The 13,168-nt window shown below is 38.1% G+C and overlaps 1 protein-coding gene across 2 annotated transcripts in view; it reads right to left on the bottom strand.

Moving 5' to 3' along the window:
- Positions 1 to 13,168, bottom strand: part of GRID2 (glutamate ionotropic receptor delta type subunit 2) — a 1,331,651-nt gene that overhangs the window by 217,966 nt on the left and 1,100,517 nt on the right. For both annotated transcript variants that reach the window (XM_060147100.1, XM_060147101.1), the window contains one exon: positions 1,010 to 1,205. In XM_060147100.1, the coding sequence (XP_060003083.1) occupies positions 1,010 to 1,205 (196 nt within the window). The remainder of the gene's footprint in view (positions 1 to 1,009; positions 1,206 to 13,168) is intronic.

Raw genomic sequence — 13,168 nt, 5'->3', positions numbered from 1 at the left:
TATGCTAGGGAACCATCACAATAGCAATAGCAGATAAAGGAAAACATATGAAAAGGCACAGAATAATGCTAGATCCTGTGGCAGAATAACTTTTATAGTCATCAAAACATTCTCCAACATGGTATTATTGAGTTTGCCTTTTGAACAGAGAACTCAGACTTGGAGTCCAAATTATTCTGCTGTGAAAGGTTACAGAAAGAAAGTATATACCATCATTGATCCTGTTATTAGACATTCATTCAGTCATCCCATAATTACTTATTGAATGTCAACCCTTAGGATTTTCACTGTAATAGCCACTGGGATAATTTTAAGCAAAAATCATTCAGTTCTCTCATGGTGGTTGATGGGGTCTGAGGAAGAAAGAATTACTTCTGTGTAGAAGTTTATAAACCACGGCCCAGAATAAAAACTAGCTTCATGTTTTTTACACAAAGGACTGCTTTCTAAGTTTTTTTTTTAAAATAACTTCTAAATGATGGTTTTATAAAAATAAGATATAAATAAAGATTTTCACTTTTGGAAACAGAAACAGACTTTTGTAGAAACTTCATTCGTGGAGAAGATTAACTTTTACTCACAGAGAGCTTCACATAATCATAACATAAACTTTTCATTGAAAAACAAATGCAGTGTAGAAAATACCCTGAATCATTTGAAAAAACTGGATAACCTGAATGATATTTGGAATGGGATTTGTCAAAATCTTTTCAAGTCCTCATGTGTATATGTCCCCGACACTGTTCTGAACAAAATAGCAGTTCATGTTTTCTAGCTTTGGAATTCCACTGGAAAAGGATCCTTTAGACACACCACAGAAATGTGTCAATTCCCTCTACTGGTACAGCGAGTTACCTCAAAATCTTCTAAAATCAATAAAAGGTATAATTTAACTGAAAACTCTATGTCAAAGTTAAAATTTAAAAAAGGAAGTAAACCAGACTCAGTTTAGCAATTCCAATATGGAGGACAGAATGGTAGACTATGAATGAAGAACTATGGCCAGTACCTTTTGAATGCCTGCTTGGGACTCCAGAACGTTATTCTCTGATCCATTGCTTCGGTTGATCATCCGCCACATTTGGGAATACATGCTGTCCCTCTCAAAAGGATTCATTCCCTTCATGCGAACATGTTCATATACCGCAGAGTCCAGGACTGTGCCATAAGGGATATCTGTTTGCTTGGAAAGGTCCTGGAGAGACCTTGATTATTGGGAGAGCAGAGAGACACAAGAAAGAGTACTGAATATTTTCAAGTGGAAATAAAGTTAAAAGAAGCAAAAAGTAATATATGTAAATACAAACGTCAAATTGCTTTTCTTATTTTGTTGTTTCTTAACATTAAGATGTAATATATAAGGAGAATTGTTTTAAGAGTGTATGGCTCTTACATAGATCATGAGAAGACAAAAATCATTACTGAAGGAAAGGTGGAAATTTCTAGTGATAGGGCAATGCTATTTTTGTTTTCACTGTGAAAAAACATCTAGCAATTCCAAAGACAAATTAAATTACATTGCTAGATAGTCATATAATCATTTAGTTTTTTTAAAATGTCAATATGTTACAAGCCTTAAGCCTATGTTCTTTTAGGTGGCAAGGTTTAAATATTTTTATAAAATAATTACGTTTTGTATAAACAACATATTTAAGTAGATGTATACTTAAAAATTAGTACTTGTAAGAGTCATTACTTATTGAGTGGCTACTACATACATGCTAGGCAGTTGGCACACAGTATCCTTACAGCAATGCCTCATGCTCAGAACTATTTCACCCATTTTGTAGGTAAGAAAACTTCAGTAGAGGGAATAAAGGACTAGCTCAGTGTGGCACAGTCAGTGAGGGATAGAGATAGAATTCAAATGTAGATCTGACCAGCTCCCAAAACCATATTATTTCTACTGCAAGATGCTGACTCTTCTCTGTATTTATTTTACTAGATTTGCTTTAAGTGGTTGTGTGTGAGTGTGTGTGTGTATGTGTGTGTGTGTGTGTGTGTGTGTATGTGAGAGAGAGAGAGAGAGAGAGAGACAGAGACAGAGACAGAGACAGAGACAGAGAGACAGAGAGAGAGATTTCTATTTGTATTCAAATAGAATAAATTTCATGCTTTTGGATAGCTGAATATGTTTTCAGCTTTCTCTTTTACAGAATAATGCTCCAGGATTTCCAAATCAATCTTTGAGTTACAGATTGTATCTACTTGTCCCAGGTTATTCGTCTCTAAATTGATGGTCGATTTCCTTATATCTGAGTTTCTGAGCCACTCCATATTTTCTAACTTGGAGAACCAATTACCACTTCACTGGAACTCATTGAATTTGTGTAGGTGCCCAACCCCGATGACTGACATTTAAGAACAAATATGTGCCTCTGGAATACTGTTCAAAATTAGACGCTGGCACGCTTCAAACTCACTAACCTCTGAGAATGGGAGCAGATGCTTTGAAGCACTATAGTATATATTGAACAAGCACAAATACCCACAGCCCTCCACAATCACAGGCTATGAATGTCATGTTACGTTTACCTCTGACCTTTTGGTCTGTTTCTAGATGGCGTTTGCTAATGATTTCCTGGGGGTCTCTGCAACTAACACTAACATTGGGCAAGAGTATTGGGAATACTCTTGCAGGTCACCGTTTCCATCATGTGCAAAACTGTGTGGCAAACAATACATTATGGGTAGTGTTTGTTAGAGGAATATTTGTGACAATTTCTAATGATAGCTTTCAGCAAAATTTAATCTGCATTTTATTGAGTTTTATGTTGCTGGTGTGTATCATGTACTCTAAGGAAAAGAGTGAGATCATGGTAATTCCTTTCTGCTTTACACTTCTACTGCATAAAATTATGCATTTAAAAATTACTATTTGAAGGGAAGAATTTTCTGGAATACCCTACAACTATTGAGCTAATTCTACCATTTGTAAAAGCTAAAGTGAAAGCATAAATAAATAGTGAGGGGAGCTTCCCTGGTTGGGCAGTGGTTAAGAATCCACCTGCCAATGCAGGGGACATGGGTTCAATCCCTGGTCCTAGAAGATCCCACATGCCGTGGAGCAACTAAGCCCAGGCACCACAACTACTGAGCCTCTGCTCTAGAGCCCGCGAGCCACAACTGCTGAAGCCGGTGCTCCTAGAGCCCGTGCTCTGCAACAAGAGAAGCCACCGCAATGAGAAGCCTGCGCACCGCAATGAAGAGTAGCCCCCGCTCGCTGCAACTGGAGAAAGCCCGTGTGCAGCAACAAAGACCCAACACAGCCAAAAATAAATAAATAACAAAAATAAATAAATAAGTTAAAAAAAATAATGAGGGCAGAAGCAGGAATAAAAGTGAGCTACAGGTAGCTAGGGTGCAACCTAATACCAGAGTGACAGGGCATTTGGTAGGAACATACCATAATTATCTTGGTAATAGTATAGCAATAAGAATTTTGTTTCAAACGAACAATTTACTTCTTATTTACTAATGTTTCCAGTAGTAGGAGTAAAACTATATTCAAAACATTAACATTTTAACATATTTCCCACTGTTTAGCAATGATCTAAACTGGTTACACAGGGGGAAGAAATGAAACTTATCAATACAGGTTACGATAGCATGCCTCATTCACTCAATATCTATAAATACAAGGGCAAGGTTAGGTAGATGTACAGAGCTTGCACTTTCTAGAACCTAAAGGTGTATGGCTAGAGAAGGTCATGTTAGGATTCATCAGAAACCCTCCCAGGATACGACTGGCTCCTTGCTGCCTAGTAGTTCTGGCAATCAATCTTGATTATAACTTTCAGAAGGTTTCCACTTGGTGAGATCATAGTGTAGGGGTGAAAAATGTTTATGCCTATATCTAACTGGTTTGCTCAAATAGTCATACTAGTAAAATACTGCTAAATAAATTAATACTCCTTCTTAGCTTTCTGTGAAAAGAAAATTGAAATCATGTGTTGGGATCTTTAACATAATCAAGTTTCCGTGCCATAGTATCACCTTAAATGTTAGCTTTGAACTTGAATGTAGAATTATAATACAAACAGGTTTTTAGCTGGCAAAACTGTTCTGTACACACAAAAATTTTTAAACAGTATCTTAAAATGTTGCCTGTGTGAAGTTCTTGATGTCAGAAAAAGCAGTTTATTTTCAACGTAATTCAAATTTAGAATAGCAGAGCATTTTGTAACTTAGAGCAAAGGTATGTTCCCTCTAGCTTCACTTCTGATATCAAGTTCAGCTTATAAATTTTCCATGAGATCTGCTTGCAATAAAAATTATAGTTTGATTCAGTGTTGTTCCTTTATAGTACACCAAGATAGCACACCAAAGGTGACAAAAATAAAATAAAGCAAAATGAAGTGAGCACAAATAGCTTATTATGGAAAAAAGAAAGCTGGTTTAGGAGCCCAACAGAGAAAGGCGGTACCTATTATAAGTAGTAATTTTGTTATTTTCACGCTCATAATATTTTAGATCTGCAGAAATGCTATGGCTTATATTATGAGGCCCTAAAAGAAATCAAGTAGGTTATTCCGCAAGTGGTAATCCTCAAGAACATTATATCTTAAGGTCAACATCTGAGTGGATATTATTTAGACATGCCAATCATTGGCTTAAATGCAAAACAATTATAAAATAATCAACAAGCCCCTAATACATACATTAATTTACCTTGGCAAATATTGACATTTCCTCTTTTAACAATTGGCAATGTTTACCCAGGCCACAGAAGAAATGGGAAAATCTAGAGAATTCTAGAAAAAGAGTTAGCTGTGAATATACTCATACTAATATAGTCTATCTTTCTACCTAACCACACAAAGCCTACACACACTCACATAAAATTCCGCAAATGATCAATTCTGTGAACCTATTACATCTGAGCCCTCCTCTTCCAACCCCACACTCGAACTCTTGCACATAGTAAAAATGAGTGTCCACAGCTACACATGGTGAATGCTAAAAAAAAGCAAATGCTTTCCCATTCTCATCAGTCTTATTTTCTCAACATCTTACTGAGAGTCTTTTATTTCTTGTACTGGTGTCCTATACGACTAGCGACCCATGGATACTAAACAATACTGTCTGATAGGTAAGTGGTATTTAACTATTTGCTTAAACATCACATATACTGAGAAACTGTAATTTAGGACACTTCTGTGGAAGTAAATTTTAGGAATTTGGGTGGATCTAGGCTGATTACAAACTCTTTCCATGAGAAGAATAAACACTTAAAGCCCTTCAAGTATTGGAAATTAATTTTAATACATGTGATAGTCTGATATTAGCTATATCTGATAGCAATAGCTTTGATACTGGGTAGGTTAGATTTTAAAGGCAAGCAGGTCTGTTATTTGTGAGCTGTGTAATATTAGGTAGTAGCTCTTAACCTTACTTTCCTCATCTATAAATGGAGAGAGTAATAGGGTCCTCCTCAAAGAGTGATTAGTGATCCTGTCATATCAGTATTCAATCAAGCTATCATTTTTATACAAAGATTATTATTATAATAATTCCTCACCTTATAATGCCCTTTTAATGATTTTTAATGGAGTGTGTGTGTGTGTGTGTGTGTGTGTGTGTGTGGCAGGATGACTTCTTATACTGTTAACGAGGAGATTCATGAATTGGAGTTGAATTAATGTCTCATCTCCTTTCCAAGTACAAGAATGTATGACTCTATGATACTAAACAGTAACTTTCTTCATAGCAAATTCTTTGGGACATTTATACGACTTTGCTAATGAAATTATCTTATAATGAATGTGTTGCTACTTACATTTCTAAAGCTGTCAACTAGTTAAAAATCTAATGCCTATACCCTCTGCAGTGAACTTTCACTCATATTTTTACCTGTTTGCCTTTATTAAGAGAATAGCTCTTACCTACATAAACTGTAAAGTAACTCTCATAGGCCTTTCTTTTCCATCTACTCTCCATTTCTCTGTTTCTCTCTCTCTCTGCCTGCCTTCCTTCCTTCCTTCCTTCCTTGCTTCCTTCCTTCCTTCCTCCCTCTCTTTCTCTCTCCCTTTTTCTTCTCTCTCTCTTTTTCTTTCATATTTGAGTCTGGTTGTATGTTATGCTCACCAACAAATGACAAGAGTGAGCTGCCAGCTTTAGCTGTGGGGAATTTTACGTCTAATCCCATTTTTAACGGATTGAAACACGTCGACTCAAGTTATCACATCAGAAGGATTTTTCTTCAGGGGGAGAAAAATGGAACGTGGTTGATAGCATAGGTGCTAGATGCTTCAGGCAAAGGGGCTGACCGTGAAAGAGAGACGAACAAGCAGGGGTACATTAAAAGTGTCCTCCAACTCAGTTCAGGATTTTTCTCCCACACTCTCTCCCCAGTTGCCTCCTCTGGATGCTAATTTCGGCATTTGCGAAAGGACACATTTTGTTGTAACTCCAAGAGCCCATTAGCAACCACATAAAGAGCCTGCCTGGTGCCCACTGCAGTTCATTGGTTGTAGTGGCTGAGAGCTGTCGTGGGCAGGGCACAGAGGCAGTTTTTCCAATCACAAAAAGTACTCCAAAAGTTAACACTTAAAAAACAACTACATGCCATAATAGAGGGCCAGCAGAGAGAACATTAGTGTTATAGAGATCCAAGAAGCAGAAAAAAGGATTGGAGAATGTATTGAGGTGGTCAGGTAAGGCAGGCCTGCCACTGAGAGGTGCTGACGACAGCTGTGCACTGGGCAACCTCTTTGCTTCTAAAAACATGGGTTCTGAAGACGTAAAGATTTGAGTTTCAATCCTTGGAAAAATTAAAATTCTCCAAATTGCAATTCCTTTCCCTGTGAAATAGGGGAAACAATCATTTTATAATAAGGTATCTGGAAGTTTGAAGTAGATTTTGATACAAGACACCTAGCCTAGAACTTACTCTTTAAGTGCTCAATTACTGATAGTTGCAGTTATTAATTTATTACTATTATTGCTGGTACTCTGTCCTCTATTATGATTTCTAGAATTGCCATCTTTTGATTTTTCCCACCAATAGATTCATCTCAGCTAAAGCTCTTCCTCACCTGTGGCCTTTAACTCCCACACCCCATCTAACCTCTCATGAAGTTTTGTACATTTTTACCTCCTAAATCTTGGGAATCTGTCACTACCTTTGCCTTTCTGTTGCCAATACCCTCATCATTTCTACCTAGAAAATTATTTCTACGCTTTTCCCCTATCTCTACTCCCACCTACCTCTAATCCATCCTCCATACCACAGCTAACGTGCTCCTTCTAATATTCAAATCTGATCCCATCCCTCACTTATTTAAATACTTCCTGTATACCTCACGGCCCTTAGAAAATGGTTCCAACTCTGTAGCATTCAAGATCCTTCCAAAATTTGGCCTAAAAACTTCTTTTTTTTCATTTACAAAAACAACCTTTTGCTTCATTCCTATTCACATTATACAGCAAACAGACCATTTCATCATTCCTTGCTTGGTAGGTGTTTTCTCAGCTTAAGATCTTTCCTGGTCTTCCCTGGTGAATTTTTTCCCTTCAAGATCAAACTCAGCTGCTTCTTCTGTGCTCTTCTAATACTTAAAATATGTTCACACCTTAGCATTGTGGTTCGAAATTTTACTTCTTTGTTTACCTCATTTGAATGCATGTTACTGATGCTCATGATTTTTTTTTTAATGTTATTTATTTATTTTATTTATCTTGAAACTCAGAACCTAGCCCAGGGTCTGAAAAATAGCAATCAATGAGGTTCATTTGTTTTGCCTGCATTTCTTTATTAGAAAGATGCTTTCATCTTGGAAAACCAGCATTCCCAGTAAACTAGCATTGCATAAAAATGGGATTTTTACTATATATTACCAGCCATTCTGTGGGTGATTAATCATGGCCAGAAGTATTTTGTAGGAAAAAAAATTTTTTTTTTTAGAAAACACAACTTTTTAAAAGGGAGCTTTGGAAATCTTCCCTGTATCAAAATCAGCTGCAAAAGCTTTATTGGACCACCAGTGAATTGTTTGCAAACAAGACAGTTTGCCATAAATAAATTCAGAGGCAAGGCAAATACAAAGAAAAATTAAACAAATAGGACTGAAACAAAATATCTGGAAAAGCTGAGGTATAGTCCAATGTTCTGGTAAACATAGGATCCAGTACAAGGTGGAATGTCTATTCCTGAGAGGGATACTTATTCAGCAGTGTGGAAACAGAGACGACAATTTTGTGGTTGGTTTGATGAGTGATTTCTGATTAAAATATCAGAAGCAAACTGAAGTGGTGAAGAAAATTGCTCAACTAACTCTGCTAACTGAAATGATTAAAAAAATGTAAAAGAATTCATGGTTTTAGTAGCTAAAGAAGAGATAGGCACCAGAACAAAGAGAGAATAGTCACCTTTGGTAATACTGAGTGTTATTATAGAAAGCTGAACTTTAGGATTTTTTTTCTTTCAAGGGTTGAGTATTTACATAAAGACGAAGAAGTCTCAATAATATGAATGCTCTACTTATAGGAGAACAGATAAGCATATGGAAAGGCTTCCTGTCTCCTACTGCAATGTAGCTAATGACCACTTGTCCTTTGAGAAACCACATTCTGAATCCTAGTAGCTCCTTTTGCTCAGTGAAGTTTTCCCAGCTCCTCATATACAAGTTTGGAAAGGAAGTCTGATGAAACATAAAGGGTATCAAGGGTAAATGGTACGGTAAGCAGGACTTTTAACACTCCCTGATGTCAGAAGAAAATCTGGTTTGCAGATGGTTCAGTCCATACTGAAGAGCTCAGTGAGAACTATTTTAAGTGCATGAGGGCTAACGATATTTAATGAAAGCAGGCTCAGGAAAGAGTTGGATATTCTTTAGCCCAATAATGCTAGGTTTCTTATTTTAAAAAGATTAAGGTCAAAGTCACAGTAGTGGAGGAAATACAGTTCTCTCATAGAAGATGAGATTGTATAGCCTAAAATAGTATAATTTATGGAGCAAGGTAATTCAGGAGGAACCCAGACACAGCCATCTCTAGTGGAGAGGATGTGTTTGTGTTTTTCTTTCTCTCATGGTGCCAGACTTTTTTTTCGTTTTCAAGACAGCAGAAGTCTGAAGTCTGAGGCTGACAAGTTTGAAGGGTATCAGGCAAGGCAGAGGGCTAGGATTCCTTTACTTGCAGAGACAGGGAGAGTTTCCCAAGGGAGGCCCCCCGGCTGGAGAGGGTGTTTTATTAGAGGAACCATATGAGGACCAAAGAGGACTGGGGATTTACAGAGGAGGGTGAGCGGATGAGAAGGGCTCCATGTGGGATGCTCGAATAAGGCCTGAGTGGTGCCTCCTTCTCCAGCCCCTCTGTTCTGTCCCTCTCCCCGCTTCTGTCCTACATCCTTCACATACCCTCACACCCAACCTTATGTGGTTCACCAGAGTAAATTAGATAAAAGATGGCTTCAGGTCTCTGTGCTCTGAACTTCTTTAAAAAACTATTTAAATATCCATCAGAATTCCAAATGTGCTTGGTCTAGAAAAAGTGTGTAGAGGTACTCATAAGAGGGCATTGCCCCCTTCCAAACACTGTCCCTACATGGTAGATTACTAGGCATGGAGGATTACATGCCAGGAGATGACTTTCAAGTCTTTCCCGAGAGATTTAGGAATATTTCCCCCCGAAGAGTAGTCAAAAGCACCCCTATCTGCCACGTGGTATAGGCAGGATGGTCACAGGTAATATTGGAAATTCATGTAAAATAGATGCATTTGAGATAGATGGATATCAGAGACTAGGTGCACTTGGAGAGACTTGCAGTTCCCATACACTTTTTAGAAGTTGATTCAGACTTGTGGATATGATAGGTCATTTTAGAGAACCCAGAGGAAGGAGGAAGCACTCTGTCCTTCTTGCTGCTGGGAGGCAGTAATTAATAAAGATGATGGTTAAACTCTCTCCAAAATGACAATGCTAAATAAATGCGAGAAAACAGTTATCTGAAACTCTGATTGTCTTGCCTGACTTGTTGACCCACATTATAAGCTAGGAAATAATTTCGTCATGTCATGCATCCTGATATGTGGCAGACATTACATTTTTCCACCTGCTGACAGAATTACCATTTATGACTCTGTTCTCTATTTTAAATGCCCTATTAGTCAAATAAAGTAGTCTTTCATGATGTACATACACACACACACACACACACACACACACACACACACACACACATATATACTAATTAAGCAAAACTCCAGTGCAAAAGGCCGAATATTCTGTGAATTCAATTGCTCTGCAATTTTCCTGTGCAGTTTCTTTCTTACATATCATGAAGATGCAATATTTATTTACAAAGGACAATATGAACAAATATGGAATTACTCTAAATTTGTATGGCCAGCATTGCATTATATTTACTATTGATTGTCAGCTAATTGTAAAATTTGTTAGGACAATATCCTCAAATAATCCAATATACTTCAATAGTAGAATAGTAGATTTTCATGTTCCTATATCCTTGAAAATACAGGAAGGACTTGAGTAATCCCCATGAATTTCCCTGAGGATCAACAAATTTCTAAGTGATGTTAAAAAAGAATCCTAATACAATCATAGCATCAGAGAGTTGAGAGTTCCTGGAGGTATCACATAATTTGATTACATTCCTTAAGGTACATAAGCCAGCCTCCAAAACTGACTTTTTCTTCCTAAGACATTTTTATGACTTACAAAACTTAACACCAGGCAGTCCTTACTCATGCCTAACCTAAACCCCCCCATTTCAAATAATCCTCTCATTTTGTTCTCAGTCACATGGACAATAGCTACTCACCACCTCTAGAACACTATTTCTTTATGTAATAAAACATTTCTTTTTCATTTTCTTCCTTCAGCCTTCTCTTTGCTGAGTTAAACACTAAATCCCTTTACTTTTACTCGCAGGATCTATTACTCTCTTTTTTACTTTGTAATTAACTAAGCCATCTTTTTTCTCTTCTATTGCAATTTTTGCATAAGTTATGGACCTTATAAATAGATCACAGTAGTTTAAAAGTCCTGAACAACTTATCTACTGCTAGGTGACTTTGATTCATTCTGAAACTGCCTACATCCCCCAATTTTAAACTACACACACACACACACACACACACACACACACACGCGTACACAGAGTTTGTTCTTTCCATCTCTGAGTGAATTATCACATATTTGTCCCTGTTAAACTTCATCTCATTTCTAATCACCTTGTTTAATTTGTCAAGGTCCTTAATGAATTCTTACAGTGTGGTTCTAGTCAATAATCACCCCTACTCATTATAAAGTAATCTGCATATTTAATAAGCTTACTCCCTATTCCATACTTCAAATCAACATTGAAAATGTTAATTAGAGTCAGGGCCAGTGCTGACTTACGGAAAAAACTTTATACAATATACCCTCCAAGGCTGAAACTGAACCATTGATCAGTACCCCACAGCTGGGCCACTAACAAGCTGTGAAACAATAATACACAATATTACTACATAAAACAATGACCCAAATAAAATACAGTGTGGATTCAAATGAGGAATCAATAGTAATTTGTAATTTTTTTCCCTATAATGTCTTTGAAGGAGCTCAAAACATTAATCACATTATCAAATTATTCATAGTGGAAAGAAATAACTAGAGAGGAGGAATTTATCAGAAATAACAGTAGGGCTAATTTGATAGCCTATTTGAAGACCCAGGGAAATGTTACTGTCAAAATAAGGTGGAAGGTCACTGTTTCAGTGAAGATTCTAATGAATCTTTCTTACTAAAACAAAAATCCTCACTCTTCATAATACAGAGCAGGGGACCAAGTGTCTATTGATAAGTTAAAATTTCCCAAATACAAAAGATATTTTCCTTCTTCGCAGTACAGTAGGTCTCTGGATTTCTCTGAAAAAGATTTTTTTGAATCATCCAGAGAAACTATCCTCTATTCCCAGTTAGGTATATAGCTTTTTTGAGAAATGTCAACGAAAAGCAGATATAAAATGTATGTCTTAATGCTCAGAGTCAGCTCTTATTCACAGTCACTCACATTATAAATATGCGGACTGTTTTGTTTTGTTTTCGGTACGTGGGCCTCTCTCACTGTTGTGGCCTCTTCCGTTGCGGAGCACAGGCTCCAGACGCGCAGGCTCAGCGGCCATGGCTCACGGGCCCAGCCGCTCCACGGCATGTGGGATCTTCCCGGACCGGGGCACGAACCCATGTCCCCTGCATCGGCAGGCGGACTCTCAACCACTGCGCCACCAGGGAAGCCCCGCGAACTGTTTATTAATGTGCTCCCCACCCCCCATTCAGTAGCAAATGTTGAGAGTTCTGCATCCCTCTCAGAAGATTACAATCGTCATCTGACAAAGCAGCCCAGCCAGCTGGCTGCAGATCTTGTTCTTTGCCCTCTTGGAAACTTGCCATGATCTGGGGCATCTGGTGATTTCCAAAATTGTCCTTAGGCTAAAAGATCAGGGTTGGAGAAATAGGGGCTGTAGTAGGGGTGTATGTAGTGAGTGTGTGCGTGTGTGTGTGTGTGTGTGTGTGTGTGTGTGTGTGTGTGTGTGTGTGTGTGTGTGTGTGTGTGTGTGTGTGTGTGTGTGTGTGTGTGTGTGTGTGTGTGTGTGTGTGTGTGTGGTGGGGGGTGGTGGAGGAGAAAGCCATTAAAAATAAATTGACTGGGCTTCCCTGGTGGCGCAGTGGTTGAGAGTCCGCCTGCCGATGCAGGGGACACGGGTTCGTGTCCCGGTCCGGGAAGATCCCACATGCCGTGGAGCGGCTGGGCCTGTGAGCCATGGCCACTGAGCCTGCGCGTCCGGAGCCTGTGCCACAACAGTGAGAGGCCTGCTTACCGCAAAAAACAAAACAAAACAAAAACAAACAAAAAATAAATAAATAAATAGACTATCTTTAGATGATAGGAGCTTGTGGAGGAGCTAAGAGAATCAGAGAACTAATGGGGTCAAGCAGATACTTAGCGGAGGGTGGAGGTCAGCACACCAGGATCGCTGGCAGGATGGTGTGCTGCACTGGGAAAGCAAGGTGGGACAAGAAAAACAGAATGAGAAAAATGGTGAAAAAGAGTTTCCTTTCAGTCTAGGGTTTCTTTTATTGAGTAATCTATGCAAATATATTTTTATCATTATCTTAGATCTTGTTTAATAAGACACCTCGTTTGTGTAGTTGATATAGA

This window comes from Lagenorhynchus albirostris, chromosome 4, assembly GCF_949774975.1.
Source record: "Lagenorhynchus albirostris chromosome 4, mLagAlb1.1, whole genome shotgun sequence".
Lineage (NCBI taxonomy): Eukaryota > Metazoa > Chordata > Mammalia > Artiodactyla > Delphinidae > Lagenorhynchus > Lagenorhynchus albirostris.
Note: the sequence above shows the minus strand (reverse complement) of the source record. Positions and strands in the feature narration are given on the sequence as shown.